Below are 18,048 nucleotides of genomic sequence, written 5' to 3'. Positions count from 1 at the left end.
TAAATAGGTGCAGCCTTTTATTAAACATGTGCAAACATAAATGTAAACACGGTAAAAAAGGTTAAAAACAGAGTTTGTACAATTCTAACAAGATGAAATTCAGTATCTGTTATGAGCTCCTTTATTCTCCAACACAGCCTGAACCCTCTCAGACGAGCTTTCTGTCCTTTCTTTAAGGAGTCTTCAGGAATAGTTCTCCAGGCTTCTTGAAGGACATCCCAAAGCTCTTCTTTGGATGTGGGCTGCCTTTTGTTCCGTTCTCTGCCAACATGATCCCACACTGCTTCAGTAATGTTGAGCTCCGGGCTCTGGGGAGGATTCATCCCTCCATCAGACCTGCTGCCACTGATTTTCAGCCCACTTCTTGTGTCCTTTGGCACAGCTCAGCCTTTTCTCCCTGTTTCCCTTCCTTAAGAACGGCTTCCTGACAGCCACCCTTCCATGGAGCCCATTTCTGATGAGGCTTGGGCCAACAGCAGATGGATCAGCTGAAGGTCCAGATGCATCTCTCAGCTCCTGTGTCAGGTCTTTGCTGGAGTTTTTCCTCTTTCTTAAGGACATCACTTTCAGATCCTGTTCATCTGCTGTAGATAGTTCTTTAGGCCTGACACTTCTTCTTCTGTCCTCCACTTGTCCAGTTTCCTCAAATGTTTTAAGGACACACTGCACACCATGCTGAGATATGCCAAGTTTTCAGCTAACAGCTCTTTGGGAATCACCTTGTTGCTGCAGAAATCCTGTTTTCTGTCTGTCAGACTGTGCTATCTTTGCTGTTTTTCATAGATGCAACTAAAGAAATGGGAACAAATGATGTGTCTCTGTGACAGGCTGCTGGGAACAAAGTGCCTAAAGATAGAATTTAAGATAGGCTCACCGCTAAGCTGTTTGTTATGTACACAACACTGGTTCATCCCTTGAGTTAGGGGCCTTTTTTATTCTTGAATGATTCATAGGTCAGAGTTAAGTGGTTTAAACAAACAAAACACAAAAAAAGACATTCCTCTGAAAATGGTCAGGTATAAGGACTGGACTAAAAATGAGTGAAAAAGCCGCAAAGAAAAACTTTGAAAGTCCTTCAGAAAGCCTGAATAACTATTGCTCAAGTCCACTTTGAAAGATTATAAGAAAGTCTGGCTGTTTGGAAGGAAATGGAGAGAAATAAGGGACAGGTCAAGACTAAATGTTGTTAAAAGTTTGTTTGGTTGATGTAGGTAACTGTAAGCAAGTGGTTTTTGTCCCAGTAGGGCGGTTTCTCACGGCTCCGACAGTTTTTATCAATTTATTTCCTCAGAAAGCATGCTTATCAGAAACTGTGCTCCATACAGGATAGCCTCCTATTATAACATCTGAAGCAAGCACACTCAGGGCACCATGTTGCTTCCAGCAATGGGAAGGGAGTCCATCAACTTCAGTCATTCTACATTTTGGTGTAAAAGTGTATGGTTTGCTAGTTGTGTTGGTTTATATCTTATAAGTTGAGCAAACTCTCAGAAGTTAAAAGTTATAAATAAGCTCGAAGTAAAATCTACAAATTTGAAGTCAAATCAGTGTGAAATGTCAACAATTAGTTGGTTGCTCAATGTGCAGCACCTGGAGTGCACGAATGACCCTGCGGGGACAATAAAGTGTCTCATACTGTAAATGAGAAACGCAGTGACAAACTCTGGTGACATTTTCTTGTATTATTTGTTCAAAATGAACAAATGATATGAAAACAAGATACATCAGTGAGGTTGGTATTGGTCACTGTCTTGATGATGAGAATAGATGTTTTATGTCAGAAAGTTTGACACTTATTGAGACCTTTTCCCTTCTATATGTAGAAAGAAGCAGTGATTTTTACTGATCTTTCACACTGTTCAATCCAATCATCCATAGATAGCATAAATTAACTCAGTGCTATATGGTTTTTATGTATTATTTGTGTTTTTAGTTTTGATTTTCTACATTTTTGTTTGGAATACTTGTGTTCTCTCACTTTAGGGTGGCTGCCCCTGGAAAAAAAGTTGTTTTTTGTGACCTCTGGTGGTTTCGCTTCTCACATGGCTGCAGCGACCCCGAGACGTCACCGTCTGTTGTGGGTACAGCAACAAGCTGTGCTCCGGTAGAGGTAGATTTAAAAAGTAAAAGTATTTTTATTTGAATGCTTCTTTAAAAACTGTTGTTAACATCTATTACATAAAAAAAGTCACAGTTATCAGTTACTTTTAGAATAGATTGTTGCAGTATTAATGAACAACAATCAGATTTTCAGGGGCAGAATGTGTTCAGGGAAACTAAAGGGATTGTATGATTTTCTTTCCATATAAAATATCTTTTACCTCAAAAATCCTTCAGCCTTTGTGAATTAATCCCAAATATAAACAATTTAAAACATGTCTTACATCTGATTTGTGCATTTTTTGTGACATATTGTCCCAAAATCATCGGCGTTACATACCTTAGTCTAGACAGATATGCAGATAGTTTAGTTTTTCAAACGACTCTGTGGTACTGTGGGATCAGAAAATGTTTCAGAGACAGAAAAATATTAGTATTACATTACAACTGCTGTCAGTTATCCAATTTTACATGCCTGCTTTAAATTAAAAATGACTTTTAAGAATTCAGAAAATAACCTTAGAGCTCAGAGACAACACAAAAGCTCTGGGAAAAAAGCAGCAAACTGCACATTTTTACAGAAAAAACCCCAGCAAAGGCACTTATTTTTCCATTAAAAAGTCTTTCTTTTACCATCTCTACATGCAATTCTAATGTACAACTTCACATTAAACATCTAATAAGCCTGTCGTGCATTTTACAGGTGAAAATCACAACTTGAACAGTTAACATGACACTAAATCTCTCAGGCACAGTTGGAGTTGGAGCCATGAAAGCTGGTGGAATTGCCACCAATTGTGGCATCAACACATTGTGAGGACAATCATAACTGTACTGCATTCATTTAGCTATTTTCTAGTCTTTTTGACTAGAATTAGCATGAGCATTCGTGGTTTACCCAGAAGTAAGATAATAATAATAATAATAATAATGTGGTTTCTTTTGCTGTGAAGTCCTTTAAGGCAGGAGATGGATATTAGATTGTTTACCCACAAAAACGTTTAAATTGGACAGAAAACTGACTTTACCAAACTCTAATCACATGTATGTTCTGCGTAAATTCATATGAATTAAAGTCTTTCGTTACAATGCTATTTGAAGACATTCAAGCATGTTTCCTTAATAAAAATCCAGCAGAGCCAACAAAAACGTCGATGAGCCTCATTTTAAAACACAGACACCTTTTATGATTTAAAAACCAGACTGGGTTTTGTTAAAATTGTTACATGTAAAGAAACAACATTGGTAGACAAAATTTTAAAAATATAAAATAAATAAAAGCGAAAAACAAAATCTAAATGTTTTGTCAGTTTCCAAACATTTCTCCACAATCTCCATTGACAATATTCACATTTGACATCAATACTGTTGATAAATGAAACACAAAGTAAGTTATTAGGTGACTTTTTCCAATACATCTAAATGAGTATACAGGTGTGCATGTCCACAAACGCATGCAGGTGTTTACAGGTTAACTGCCGAGATGATCCACGAATTATTTCCATTTTTTTTTCTTTTCTTTTGTTTTTGCTTGTTGACTTGAAGGTCGTATAAATGCTATATAAACCGAAGTTGGATGTGGGAGGGTCTGCAATCTGACTGACGGGTTAATTTGTGTTCAAAGCTATTCATATATTTATTCATCTAATGTTAAACTGATGAGAGAAAGATACAAAAACAACAGAAACACATGAGAAGAGAATATGTCTACCTGTAGACCAACGGTTCCACACGGGAAATCTACACCTATAAACCACAGAGCCATGGCCTCAACTCTGCTCCCCCACCATGCATCACATAAGCTTTGCACTAACACAGAGGTCAGACAAAATCCAGTACATGACATCATAATCTCTACAACAATGCATGCTCTCATGTTTTCACGTGCCTGAACATCTGTTATATATATATTTTTTGCAGATTCGTTTATATTGCACATTATTTGAAGACTAAATAGTTCAGGAGAAGGTAAAAAGTCATTGTTTAAAAGAAAAAAACCCTTGGTTTTTTATTTAAATTGTAAGATAATCAAACTGCAAAGTTAGGCTAGGTCAGTGGTTCCCAATTTGTTTAAGCTTGTGACCCCCTTAAAGCTAAACTAGAGACATTTGTGAACCTTAATACTATGTGGTTCCGACTTATTTTGAAGTACACCAACTTTTGTTATGCACAATCCTGAAACTGCCCTGGAGTACCAACACAGTTCATGATTTTGGTTTCCAGCCCTGCTCCACATCGTTTTACTTTACGTTGGCCTGACATTTTTGTGGCCTTTTCAACATCATAACAGATACACATGTATGGCTGTACATATGCAGGGTTCACATGCTAAAATTCAGAATATACCTTTTTTTTTTTTCAAATCTTGTTAACCATATTTGTTTACTAATTTAGCATTGTTAACATTTATCTATCGTCACAAAGCACCAACTAGTCCTTAAAACACTGCTGATATGTTTAATAAGAACAGAAGTTTGGGCTAAATGATGACATCTGGCTAGCCCGCATAAGATTAGAGGCATCATTTAAATTTCTAGCGTTGGCATGTTAGCACACTAACATTTGCTTACTTGACCTAAGTACAAAATGTTAATGTTAATGTCATTTGTCATTACAACACACACTGCTAACAGGATTGGTAAAAAAACGGCCATGATATCATTGAGATTTTATTCATGAACAGTAATACTTTGCGCTTATTGAACTTCAGCACACAGGTGCTTTCAGCTAAATGCTAAAACAATAATGCTAGCGGTGTACCATAGAAAAAGGTAATATACTGATGTTCTGCAGCTGCAATATTTACCATGGTCATAACTTTAATTTAGTGCGTTAACATGTCAACATTTGTTTTTTTTTTGTCCGTTTGTCTACTGTGATGGTGAAAATATTTCATTTCTACACTATGACCCATAAAACAATGCTATTAGCATAGCTAATATAATTTAAGAAAGGATTAAAAAACAGTGACTTTCCCTTTTCTTTGGGGTCTTTTTTCCTTTTCACGCACGCTTAAGTTGAGAACCACTGGACTATGCCACCCATGTAAGGTCAAACAGATCACGAAAGGTTCATCAAGTGTTTACAAACATCAAAACATTTCATCATTACATGTGGCTTCAGTGTGCAACTCAAAAAAAACAAGAAGCTGTGAAATGTTTGTGAGCTCATAGACAAATTAGGTACTGCAACAAGTACACCCCTGGGTTTTTACTAAGATAGAAACTGAAGAAGGAAACTTGCTTTCTGTGGCTTTTCTGCTCTTGAAAACATTTGGCAGCTCTGTAAGTAAAGTGTGTACACCAGATATGGACACAAATCCTCATCTCCAGGAGTGTAAGGGATTGTAGGTGTAGCTCATTAGCAATGGCACAAAGAAAACAGTTCTTCTTCATTATTTTAAGTTTGCAGGTAAATGGATGAAAACATAAAACAGTGGAGGGGAGGTTGGCTTTGTTTGGCTTGCCTCTTACAGACTCTCTAAAAATACAGATAAGGCTAAAGACTGCAGTATTTACTATATCTCAGGTAGGAGCCTCCTGGCTTTTTTAAGGTAAGAGAGGCACCGTCTGATAAGAAGGGAGTACAGCTGTGCACAACACAGGTCAAAGGCACAACACTTGACACAAATGAAGGAAAACAACAAAGGTGCTTGGCGAGGGCCCGGAGAACAACAAGGGAGGAAAAAAATGCTCCTCAGTGAAATGTTTGGGCTTTGTTAGCAGCACACAGTCTGCTCGTGACTCCGATTGAAGGAATATAACGGCACAACACACACGCACACACTCAAAACGGCGAAAAAACACAACAAAGAATAACTCACATCCAAGTTTGAGCTCTGAGCCTGACTGAACACGGTCAGGGAACACGACAACTACAAAGGTACTTTTATTTTCCTCATTAAAACGCATTCTTTTTGTTCATGCTTGGTTTAACTGCATCAAATATTTTGTTTTTACAAAGGGTGAGATATCAAAGTGATCAATGCCAACGACAGGTCTCTGGATATGTAGAAAATGGACGCTCCTTAGCTTTCAGAAGCAGTGATTAAAATGTGAACAAGAGCTTAAATTTTTCATCTGATATGTGTTAAATATGGCTCAAACTTTGAATTAAGTTGCTCTATGAAAAAGCTGCATTTACACCAGTTGCAACACTACAGTCAAGAGGTGGATTTCTACTGGTAATTAAAATCCTTTTAAATCCATTTATCAAGCAGAAATACTCAAGAAATGCATCATCTTTGGATTTTAAATAGCCGTTACAGTGATTTTATTGATCGAAACAATAACGAGCATCACAGGTAGCCACAGCAAAAGCAGAAAGTGGGATAGCTGCAGCTAAAGTTCAGAATCTAACCATCTAATCAATGAGCATCAAATCTAGAGATGAAAAACTTTGGCACTTTGTAGCCTGAAAATATCTTTTTGTGTCTGATGATTAAACAAAAATAAATCAAGTGTAAAACAACATAATACACTAAAAGCTGAAAATTTAAATAAACGCCAGTGATTTCTGCTTGAAAAATGAAGTTTCCCAGGTTAATTCAGCCTAATCCATATATACTGTCACTTGTATATATAGACTTGGCATACACTTAGCATACATATTTTCTTTACTTCCTCCTTTTATGAAAATCAAAGATACGAGCAGCAATACCTTTATCAGGAGCTGGACTAACATTCGTGTTATAGTGTCGTTAAAAGTGTGAACAGCAGCCCTATCACATAGCAACTTAAAGTGTAGTATATTTCATGTTTAAGCCAAGTTAGAACCCACCTGCTGGCACAGAAATAAAATGTCTCATGACACCAGAAATAAAGGCTTCCTGTAGAAGAAACTCCTTATCTGACAGCTTTGTAAATTCCCGTTTTCAGGCTCAAGTATCTCAGGGCTTTTAAGCGTGAGAAGTACAGGTTAGCTTGCGTCACGGTTGCTACACGTGCTGCAGAAGGTAAGACAACATCTGGGTGTTGAGCTGAGGAGTGGCAACAGGAGGCAGCCGTGATGTGAGCGAACACGGGGACAGAAGGGTGCATCGGGGCTTTGAGGCAGCATACAGACTGGCCACGGTTCACACCCCGCCATGCCACACTCGCCTGCGCAAATGACGATGACCGTAGTTTTCTTTATCCCTAATTACAATTTTAAGATATGCACTAGATCAAAGAAGGATACTTAAACTCTAAAACTTTTTTTTTCTCTTATGAGGAACACTACAGAAAACATGCAGCTGAAAATCGTGATAATTAAGTCGTGGACAGAAAGCAGAGAGGCACTGCATACACAAAGTGGCACCCATGTTAACGGGTGCTCAAACTGGTTATTAAAAGTGATATATTTTTTCTTTGTTTAAATAGACTCACTCACAGGAATATGTAAATATATGACAACTATGTTACAGAAATCAATAATTACACCATTTGCATTCAGTTTTTATATAATACATCATGTAGCCTATATAGTTTTATATAGATTCCTCACATGCCTTGACAAATTGTACACTTGTGGAGTTACAGTCTGGTTTGAGTCATCTATTTTCTAACGTGTGGAAATATTCCAAATTTTCACGGATTAAATTAAGTCAGAAAACTGGAAACAGGAAGAGTGGGATGTTGTGGTTCGTCACCACTCAGTAAAGTGGTTTTTAAAGACTCAGGAGAGCGGAGGAAATGCTGCACCTGGCTGGCTTAAACAGTGTCGTCGGACCCTGAATTACGCCGCCTGCAGGTGCTCCGTCTCGTCCACAGTCTGCTGAGGGGACTGGGACGTCTCTGCTCCCTCTGACATCAGATTCAGGTAGAGGCAGGTTCAGTCACTGGAGTCGCTTTCTTTATGTCCTTTGATAGTCCTGAGGAGGGTTCTGCTAACTGACAGAGCCGAATGAATAAGAGAGAACAAGCATCACGTCTGATAACGGCGATGAAGTACCAAAATGGAGATGATGATTTACAGTAGCTCTGTGCTGGGGCGTCCATCCAGTGGCATCACAGCCCGTACTGCGGTGACACCAACTATCAAAAAGCTGCGATGAGGAAAAAAAAAAACAACACTCACTTGTCATCTCTTTAAAGTGGAGAAGAAGAAGAGTGAAGACAAGTCAGGGTCGTGTTGCAGCGCTGAAGAAGAGGAGGCGTCAGGGAGCCCCCGCTGTGGAAAGGCACACCAGAGGAGAGAGGATCCGACTGATGATGATGATGATGATGATGGTTGTGGAAGGTGGTCGAAGAAAAGTGGAGAATGTGCTCATGTTGTTGTCGATGGCGTTGTTTAGATCAGGGTCTCCTCACATCCGCGAGCCTCGTTCTTGAAGGATCTGTAAAGGCAGGTGGTAAAAATATCCTTACTCCACTGAACAATCTGCTCGTGGAGTCCTAATTCTGCTTTCTCAACATCCGTATCATTATAATCAGCTGCTGTATTAGTCGTTATTTTAGTTGGCTGAATGTTATTGTCAGATTAAGCTACATTCTCCAGTTAAAGAACTAAAAAAATAACTGACAAACCGAGTGTTTAATGTCATGTTTTCATAAAATAATACTTGGTGCATCAACAACTAAATGTTTCCAGATTTATTTAAATCATAAGCTGCAGCCAACCTGAGGTGGCACTCCTAAACATTATCCAGTTGAATGCCTTTTAAACATATAGTCACGGAGGAAAACATCACATGGCGTCCGAGGGTGAGCGCAGCTCTCCACCTTCAAACACGAGAAAATGAGACGTTTGAATGAAGAACCTAAAAGATTTAATAGTTAATCACTCACCTTGGCCTTCTCGGTGGGCTCGATGACGATGCCGTTGGTGGAGTTATTGAGTTCCCGGGAGACGACGCATAGAAACTCCGCCTGGTCCTCGTTGCCGTAGTTATAAGAGGAGCCGATGCTTATGAGCTGGAGCGGGGAAAAGACAGGAATTATGATGGTTGGCGCTTTCAAGATTGTCCAAAATGCCAAAATATGTTGATACCTTACTTTGAGGAGCAGAAGAACTTAGAAAAAAACTCAATTTTAACAACAAGGCTGAATGTCTCAAACCTCAAAGGCCCTCCAGAATAAAAAGGTGCATCTTCTCCACCTTCCTGCATTCATTAAATTTTCCTGCATTTCTTACTCATCACACAGAGCTGGGAGCTTTTTAGCAGGCACACCCGCACGAGCCCTCGGCTGCTCATCTCCGTGCATGTACTTCATTTATTTATCGGGAACATCTTTTACATTGTCATCATTATATAACCTTGCAGTAGATGGTTTTTTTCTGCAGGATTTTGGGTGTCGTTGCTGACATAAGCAGCTCTGCGTTGTTTTGACTGCTTTCATGGTGCCCTCAGGGATGATGAAGGCCATATTATTGAAAGTCACACCGTGGGAGATCAGCCTGACAAAAACCTTGGTCTCCATCTGTGTCAGCTCTCAGTTTGATGCTGTCAGGCGGAGCAACGAACGAATTTACGTTGCGATGTAAACAGACAAAACTGTGCAAAAGCAGAAGTTTTAAGCTCTGCTACCAAAGCCAGTTCCTTTCATCTCCATTGTTCTGGTTTCTGAAGATTTTTCTTGAATACAATAACTGTACAGTAACTAAATTAAAACACGTCTTTACAACACGAACTCTGTGGCAGAGCGGTCAGCGTTCACAGTGTGGTGATTAAAGTGACTCTGACTCGCACAGTTCATCAAAGAATTTGGACTTTTGGCTGCCCTGACAGTGTTGAATGTCACCAGAATTTGAGCTCAGTTCAGTCAGGAATCAGACTTGTGCACAGCCCTGATATCTGCTGCCACTGGTTATGAATGACACTGTCATGGCTTTAGATTGTGCTGCCATTCGACGCTGCGAACGCTTGATCCCGGCTCCCTTTTACATACTTCACAAACTGCCGGTTACAGCCGTGGGGCTCGTGCTTGGTTTTACTCATTGGAGTTTTAAATCAATAACAAAAGGTGTTCCACAAGGTTTGGTTTTAGTGCCGGTTCTTTTCACAATTGAATAACATTGTATTAGAGCTGCACAATAAATCCAATCTTAATCTCGATCTGATTTTGACTTTCTACATTTAAACGGACATGAAAACCTTTCTTCATTAAAATAGGTGCTTAATTGTGATCTCAAAATTGATCAAAATGATCATGATTATGACTTTGGTCATAATCATGCAGTACTACATTGTATCACAATCTATCGACCGTTACATCTACTTGTAGGCAGATATGACACAATTATAAACAAGTGGCAATAAAAAACCTACAACAATCATTTAACATTCTCCAAACTGGGATTAATAGTCTTAGATTTGTACTGAATGCACTCAAAAAAAGTATATGTTGTTCTGTAACCCAAGGAGAGCTTTTTATCAAAGACAAAAATAATAAAAATAGATTTTTAAGCAGAAATAGGAGTAATTTCCCCATGTTATGTCATAAAATAATATTTAAAACTGCCACATCTACATTGAGGTGATGTCATCTACCGGCATGCTTCTGTTTCCTGCATTCTAAAGTGGGATAGATTTCTCTGGCTTTAAGACGTGATCCAAAATGCCTTTATTGGATAGCTAGCATCATATTTAGCAGCATTGGTACATCGGTGATCTGGATCATAGCCAAACAGATCATTTGCTCCAGTTTGGGTATGGTCTCAGATCTCTACTGAGCTTGAAAAATGTGCTTTAAGCTTTTATGCTCCGATCTTTTAGAACTTCTTACAAACCACATTATAAAAACATCTTCAAGTTATACTATGAGAAAAAGCAAGTACCATGTGTGAGACGATGGTGCAGGCTCGAGGGACACAGAGTGCTGGTGAAGGCCTTCTATCCAACTTATTTCAGCTTCTGTATAAGCCTTGTTTTACTTTAGAAAATAAATCCCTTCATAATTCTTGGCCATTTTAAATAAATGGTGGCAAATCATTTTGTGACAGTTTGGAACGGTTTTATGAAGATATTTTGCATTTCTGGCTCTTCTTTTATCACTTGCATCATTTTGAATAAGTTGACCGTTTTATTTTGCATATCTTTGAGACTTTTTACATGTATTTACCATGTGGTTTATATTCGTCTCTGAACACTATTCCAGCCCACGATTTTTCTATTTAAAGAAATATAATGTTATTAAGTCAAAGCTGTGTTTCAAAACTCAAACATTTTTGGATGTATCCCTTCCTCTGGAGGGCACTGTATGTATTTCAATGGCTGGTTTGTATATGTGAGCTGTGGAGCAGTCACACAGAAAGAATTAGATTCAGCCGCTGTCTTTGATGCCGTCTGTGGATGGTGAACATGCCTCTTGGTGAGATCTAATACGACAACACCGGAAGATGTTACCACGTTTCTTAAATGGCCAAAAATGTGCAGCATTAAAGAATGTTTAACCTGATCATAAATCTATGCTCTACAGATAAAGTCACCCACCACAAGGTGGACAATCAGCTTTGAAAGTTAGAGTGAAGTTATTCAAAGACGACATCCTTGTTGACAAAGAGAGAAAGGTGCAACCTTTGGAACCACTCCTCTATATATTGATCATAAAGTGCAACAAAACCAACCGGAGGAGCAGACAGATGCCGGTAAAGTGCAAGCTATGCAAAGATGTGATCCAGAACAGCAGAGCTAATTTCCTCTCGAGTGTTCACCCATGTTGCTGCAGATCTGTAGTTGGATGGATTATAAAGCTCTGAGATGTATTTTAGAGCAAGCCGCAGCTTGTTGGGACAGCTTAATGGTGCCCTGCAGGACAGATCTTTAAAGAAAGCCACCAACATTATGAAGATACAAGCTAAACTGGATGAAATGCGATTAAAAAGCGATTAAACATGGGACGAATTCAACATGTCAAATGTTGAAACTGAGAAATGTTACTGCTATTGAGACAGGGGCAACAGAGGACTAGAAAAGTTGTGACAAGCTCAAAAAACACCTGGAACAGGTTAGTAACAGGATTTGGTATAAATAAAGCATCCCAGAGGAGTTGACTATTTCCAAAGTGAAGATGGGAGGGGTTCATCATTCAACAATTTCTGGATAGTTTCTACACAGAAGATTTCAGATTGTTGTTATTTATGGAAAATATTATAACTAAAAGACAGCGTGAGCGCTGTAAACCAGTCCTGAACTGCATGAAAAAGACATGATTGTGTGGGGGAAGTCACTCAACGGAGTCAGAAACACTGCTCAAAAAGAGCGAGGCACAACAGGACAAAGGAGGCCCAGAACTGAAATCCTAAATCAAGAAAGAATGAAAAACACTTTTTATCTTTAGAACTACTCCTCAGCTCCCAAACACAAAACAAGGTGTTGCTGCAGTGACTGATATAACCCAGGACACGAGAGGAAAGAGGGAGTTTCTATATGCAAAACCACCAAAAATATGTCCCCAGCAAGGTGACTGCTCAGTCTGTTGTGACGCACACAGCCACCCCCACTCATCCAGATGCCTCAGTTCACATCTGATATTAGTGGAAACTTTCCTGAGAAACCGTGGATGCTCCCTTCTTTTTAAAGAATAAACTCCTCCAACATGTGAGCTTTGACTTTGGCCTTGCTGGTTCTGTTTGTTGACACATTTGATTTAGATTACTGATGCAAGCACGTCATCACACACAGATGTTGTCATAGCAGGAAGAGAAATTTTCATCTAAGGAATTACTTTTCATTTCAGTCCTTGTACCTGAACAATTTGTTTGTTGAGCCACTTAACTCTGACCTATGAATCATTCAAGAATAAAAAAGACTAACTAACCTAACTCAAGGGATGAACCAGTGTTTTGTCTAAATATAACAAACAACGTAGCAAAGAACCAATTTTAAATTGTATTTTTGGGCTCTTTGTCACAAAGATACATCATTTGTTCCCATTTCTTTAGCTGCATCTCTGAAAAATAGCAAAGATAACACAGTCTGACAGACAGAAAACAGGATTTCTGCAGCAACAAGGTGATTCCCAAAGAGCTGTTAGCTGAAAACTTGGCATATCTCAGCATGGTGTGCAGTGTGTCCTTAAAACATTTGAGGAAACTGGACAAGTGGAGGACAGAAGAAGAAGTGTCAGGCCTAAAGAACTATCTACAGCAGATGAACAGGATCTGAAAGTGATGTCCTTAAGAAAGAGGAAAAACTCCAGCAAAGACCTGACACAGGAGCTGAGAGATGCATCTGGACCTTCAGCTGATCCATCTGCTGTTGGCCTAAGCCTCATCAGAAATGGGCTCCATGGAAGGGTGGCTGTCAAGAAGCCGTTCTTAAGGAAGGGAAACAGGGAGAAAAGGCTGAGCTGTGCCAAAGGACACAAGAAGTGGGCTGAAAATCAGTGGCAGCAGGTCTGATGGAGGGATGAATCCTCCCCAGAGCCCGGAGCTCAACATTACTGAAGCAGTGTGGGATCATGTTGGCAGAGAACGGAACAAAAGGCAGCCCACATCCAAAGAAGAGCTTTGGGATGTCCTTCAAGAAGCCTGGAGAACTATTCCTGAAGACTCCTTAAAGAAAGGACAGAAAGCTGGTCTGAGAGGGTTCAGGCTGTGTTGGAGGAGAAAGGAGCTCAGACCAGATGTTCACTTTAAAGCTGCTTAGAAATGTACCAACTCTGTTTTGGCCTAATTTACTGTATTTACATTTATGTTTGCAGGCGTTTAAAAAAATAAAAAAAATAATCCAGCACCCATTTACAGTTTTCCTTGCAAAACTTTAAGGAAAAAAACAATGGGGAAGGATCAAGAGCCTTTTCAGCTGGAAAATTTTAGATTTAGATTTAGTATCTGCTATGTATTTATCTTTGAGAATTTAAAAGCAAAACTTGTATAATTCAGGTTCAGTACTGAAGGTGAATATCCAACCCTACACGTGATGAAACCGCTTGAAATGTCTCTCATTTGGTCATAAGTATGTGTTTTGTGGGTTCCTTGACTTGTAGCTGTAATCTGGAACGGTGCATCAAATGGTTAACAGTTTAGTTTAACTGGACACCTTTTTTTTTTTTTTTTAATCTGTTGGCACACATTCATTTAGGTTTGACTGGAGCCAAAAACAGCAGCTTTGAAACAAGGAATGAACCACAAAAATAAAAAAAACGCTGCCTTATCTGCACCTGCTCAAACTTCCAACCGTCAGACATGGTTGAGACCATCTGTGTGAGTTCCTCCTCTTGGCACTGTAGTACTCGATACACGTGCTTCACAGGGCCCTGAGGGACGGGGCAAAGACACACACAACAGCATCGGTTATCTGCACGCAAACACACATTTTCTTTGGAAAAACTAAAAGCTATTTCAGTTGTATTTTCACTGGGACCGAGTCTGACAACCAGTCGGGTCAGCTGATGTGCCCGGTTGTTTTTGGTCTCCGTTTTACGTACCTGAGACGTCCGGTTCTCGTTGTCCCGTATCCTCTCTTTAACCAGCCTAACCAGCGAGGCGATGTTGTAAAACTCGGCTTCCTCGAGAACACCTGAAACACGAAACAATCAGATCGTTAGAGGGCGTTGGCAGCTGTTCACTGACAGACGTCTGCATCACGTTTGCGGCTTTTACCTTCCTCTGCCAGGTTCTTATCCATGATCAGTTTGCCGTGTCGAAGGTAATTCAGGATGGGGCCGAAGTACGTGGGGTCTCTATCAATAAGGTAGGCTCCCGTCTCGTCCTGTAACAAAACAACAACGTGCGGGTCGGTCTTGGAGGATCATGTGCATATTTTCTGGTTATGCCCAAAACTGAAACCCCTCGGGGGGGGGTATCCATTTAATTTAAGAGACTTTGGGTTTGAAATGTCCTTTACCTGAAAGTCTGAACAAGAGCGACACACATCTTCTCAAGATTTTCAGGGCTGCAAGTAATAAAACTATTACTCCGTGTTGGCTTCGGAGGACCCCTCCCATCATTGCACAGCTCGTTAAACTGACCTTTATCCTCTTTGTCTTCTTCCTTTGTACCTCTCTACATTATTGAAGTGTGAACCCCAGCCTTCATCTGTTCTGTCTTCAAAAACCTTCCATTACTGATGTCTGTATCGGCCTAAAAAAGCTACAGTTTTGGTTAGAATATTGTGATGTTTTGTTCGTCTTTGCTTGCAGAAACTATAGAGAGCAAGGTTTACACCTTAAATCATCCAAAGTCCTGACGCAAATGTCTCATACAAGAGTAAATTAATCGTTTTCTAAGTTTTAGGCTGTTATCTGGCAATGTTAAGAAGAAGAAGTGGCATCTGGTGCACTTTGAGACGTTTACATTTAGTCATTCAGCAGGTGCTTTAATCCAAATCGACCTGATCAAAGTGAGGAAACAACATTCAAGCTTCAGAGCGGTAAAGGAAGCCTGGCTTTTATACATTAAGTGCTAAATCGATTTAAATGGATTTAAATAACAGAGCACTACAGGAACGGGTACAGAAGAGTCCAGGTTAGGTTTGCTACGGGTGTTAGAGATGGGAGAAAATGCAACACTTTCCAGGAAAATACAGGAACACTTTTCACAGATCTGTCTGTAAGGATCTGAGTGATTTTAGGGGAGAGCAGCTGCACAGAAAGTATCCATTTTAAAGATAAAAACACACATTCTTTAAATGGATGACCTTTAATTTGACTGCAGAGCATCCTGCATGAACTGGTTTGGATAAGACAAACATAAAAGCTGGAGAGTACCGTGACAACATTTCATGAAAGGGTTTATACAACACTTGTCTGTCAAGTCATCCGTAAGTCAATGATCTATAATTGTGTTTTATTTTGGATGACATGCGGATTTGGTTTTGCTCTCGCAGATTTAAATGATCCAATGATCTGAACTAGCGTTGTGCCACTGGCTTCCATTAAAATTCACCATCATCCCTTCCGTAGCCACAATGTTTCCGTACGGCTGACGGCGTTCTCGTTCACCGCAGTTCTTCGCTCATCTAATCCTGAACCTCTGTTTTAAGTGTGCGTCAACATATCAGCGCAGAAATAATTCATAATGCATCCCGTGTCTTAGCTGACGGCTCAACAGGACAAATTTGAAGAAACTTGGTGTGAAAGTGAGCTAAAGGCAGAAATAATATACAAGATCTAAGATCCAAACACACATATACATGCGGTATACTTTTATTTTATGCTGCAGATATTTACTCTATTTCACCATACTTTGATAGTGTAAAACTGTTTCATAAATCTGACTGCCTGACCTAGACTTAAATATTCTTCAATAAATATCCTAAATATTAATATAACAATCACATATTATGATACTGATTAAAACCATGTTGCCCACTCTTACCTACAAATGGTCAGGGTGCAGGCATTTGTTTTATAATATATATATATATATAGTATAAGTACTCATCCAGCCATCCCTTTTCTATACCTGATTAATCCAAAATAAACTATTCAATTAACCTTTACGTAACATTGTGGCCCAATAAGGCGAACATTTAGGCTTGCAAATGGCAGATAAGACAAAAGGAAAACACTAGTCACATTTATTTTCAATGTAATTGTGCAAAGTCAGCTGTAAATACATAAACCACATGATTTCAGCTCGACATCACCAGATTTCAAATAAAGCAAAGCCTGAAACATGTTGTCATGTGGATTGATGACTTACTATTATCCACATATCACAGGTTATACTGACATAAGGCAACAACCAGAAACTCTCATGACAGTATGTGGCTATTATCTTGTTTTGTATGAGTCTGTTGTTTTTTGTTTACCAAAAAATGAAAAAACCTCATTTCAAAAACAAAAAGAAACGTGTCCTTGTGTTAGAGAGTAAAAACAAATCTTACAATATATAGCTGCAGTGTGTTTTTATCTGTCAAGAGCTAAACTACTATGTTTTTTATTCATGCTTTGGTATGGTTTTCTCACCTTGTCAGAGTCCAGGTCCGGGTCTTCCTGACACAGTCGGAACAGGAAAGATTTGGGGTCCCTACATAACGTCTGTTTGGTCGTGATGAAGTAGGTCCCCCCGACGTTGAGCCGGACCCAGCGTGAGCCCGGCTTGTCCGTCGGTTCCAAAGGGGAACTTGGATTGCTCTTCATCGGGAAACCGAACACCGACCTGCCGCTGCTGCCGCCGCCGCTCGACACCCCGCTGGGGCTGAGCTGGCTGCCCCGAGGCGGAACCATGAGAGTGGGCGACGCCAGGCGTATCGAGCCCCGGACATCACGGTGCTCGGGCTGCTCTACTGTGCTAGTTCCGCTCGGTTCCACAACATGTAATTCAGCCATATTAAGATTTTTCGTATAAACAACAGAAACGGTGGCGCGGCTAGCTAGCGACACGGCGGGCAAGCAATTTCTCTCAGCCGACTTGTAAACAGAGCGGGGGTATTTTTCTCCAACGGGGTGGCTGGCATCAGGGCGTTGCTACTCACACTCGACCGACTCCACCTCTGGCACCAACAATTAGGACACAAATATGACTATCAGCGGGTGGACGATGTTTGTAGCATCGCGTTTAATCGTTTCTCCAGACGATAAATTGGTCATTCTCGTCTATTCAAACGTTAGTTAGAGAAAGGCAACACTTCCGGGTTGTAACGTGATTACTGTTTACTTCCTGTATGTCATTGGCTTTCAAAATAAAAGCAGACCCACAAACCGGACGGATATGAATGAGGTCATCAAGGCTGGATTTTGGGTCCTCTTGTCTGTAATTACAAACCATTTAAAAGATCACCACCTCCAATGTAACACAGCCGTAGTTAATGTCTAGAATTAAAAGAGACCCTGTGCTGTTAGATTTACGAGTCAGAATTGTTACATTTATTGATCTATTCTTATGAAAATATATCATTAATACATTTTTAAGAAATAATATTGTTTGTCTTTAATTTGACATAATAAAACATTGTAAATGCATGTTTTAAGTAACACAATTACCCTCAGTACAAATCTAAATATCCCAGCACACATACACACCACTCAAATATTATTTTACTAATAAATACGTCTTATACTCTCAGTCTACTTTAAACCA

At 39.6% G+C, this 18,048-nt stretch overlaps 1 protein-coding gene across 1 annotated transcript; it reads right to left on the bottom strand.

Moving 5' to 3' along the window:
• Window positions 1-4,443: 4,443 nt before the first annotated feature.
• Window positions 4,444-17,628, bottom strand: kctd2 (potassium channel tetramerization domain containing 2). Its single transcript, XM_075457275.1, has 6 exons — window positions 16,935-17,628; window positions 14,626-14,734; window positions 14,451-14,542; window positions 14,184-14,279; window positions 8,868-8,993; window positions 4,444-8,416 (listed from the first exon to the last, which is right to left on the bottom strand). Exons 1-6 carry the CDS (start codon window positions 17,295-17,297, stop codon window positions 8,387-8,389), a joined length of 816 nt encoding a protein of 271 aa, XP_075313390.1. The 5' UTR covers window positions 17,298-17,628; the 3' UTR covers window positions 4,444-8,386.
• Between the last annotated feature and the right edge of the window lie 420 nt (window positions 17,629-18,048).

Source organism: Odontesthes bonariensis, chromosome 23, assembly GCF_027942865.1.
Source record: "Odontesthes bonariensis isolate fOdoBon6 chromosome 23, fOdoBon6.hap1, whole genome shotgun sequence".
NCBI lineage: Eukaryota > Metazoa > Chordata > Actinopteri > Atheriniformes > Atherinopsidae > Odontesthes > Odontesthes bonariensis.
The sequence above is the reverse complement of the archived record's forward strand: the minus strand, read 5'-3'. Positions and strand labels throughout refer to the sequence as shown.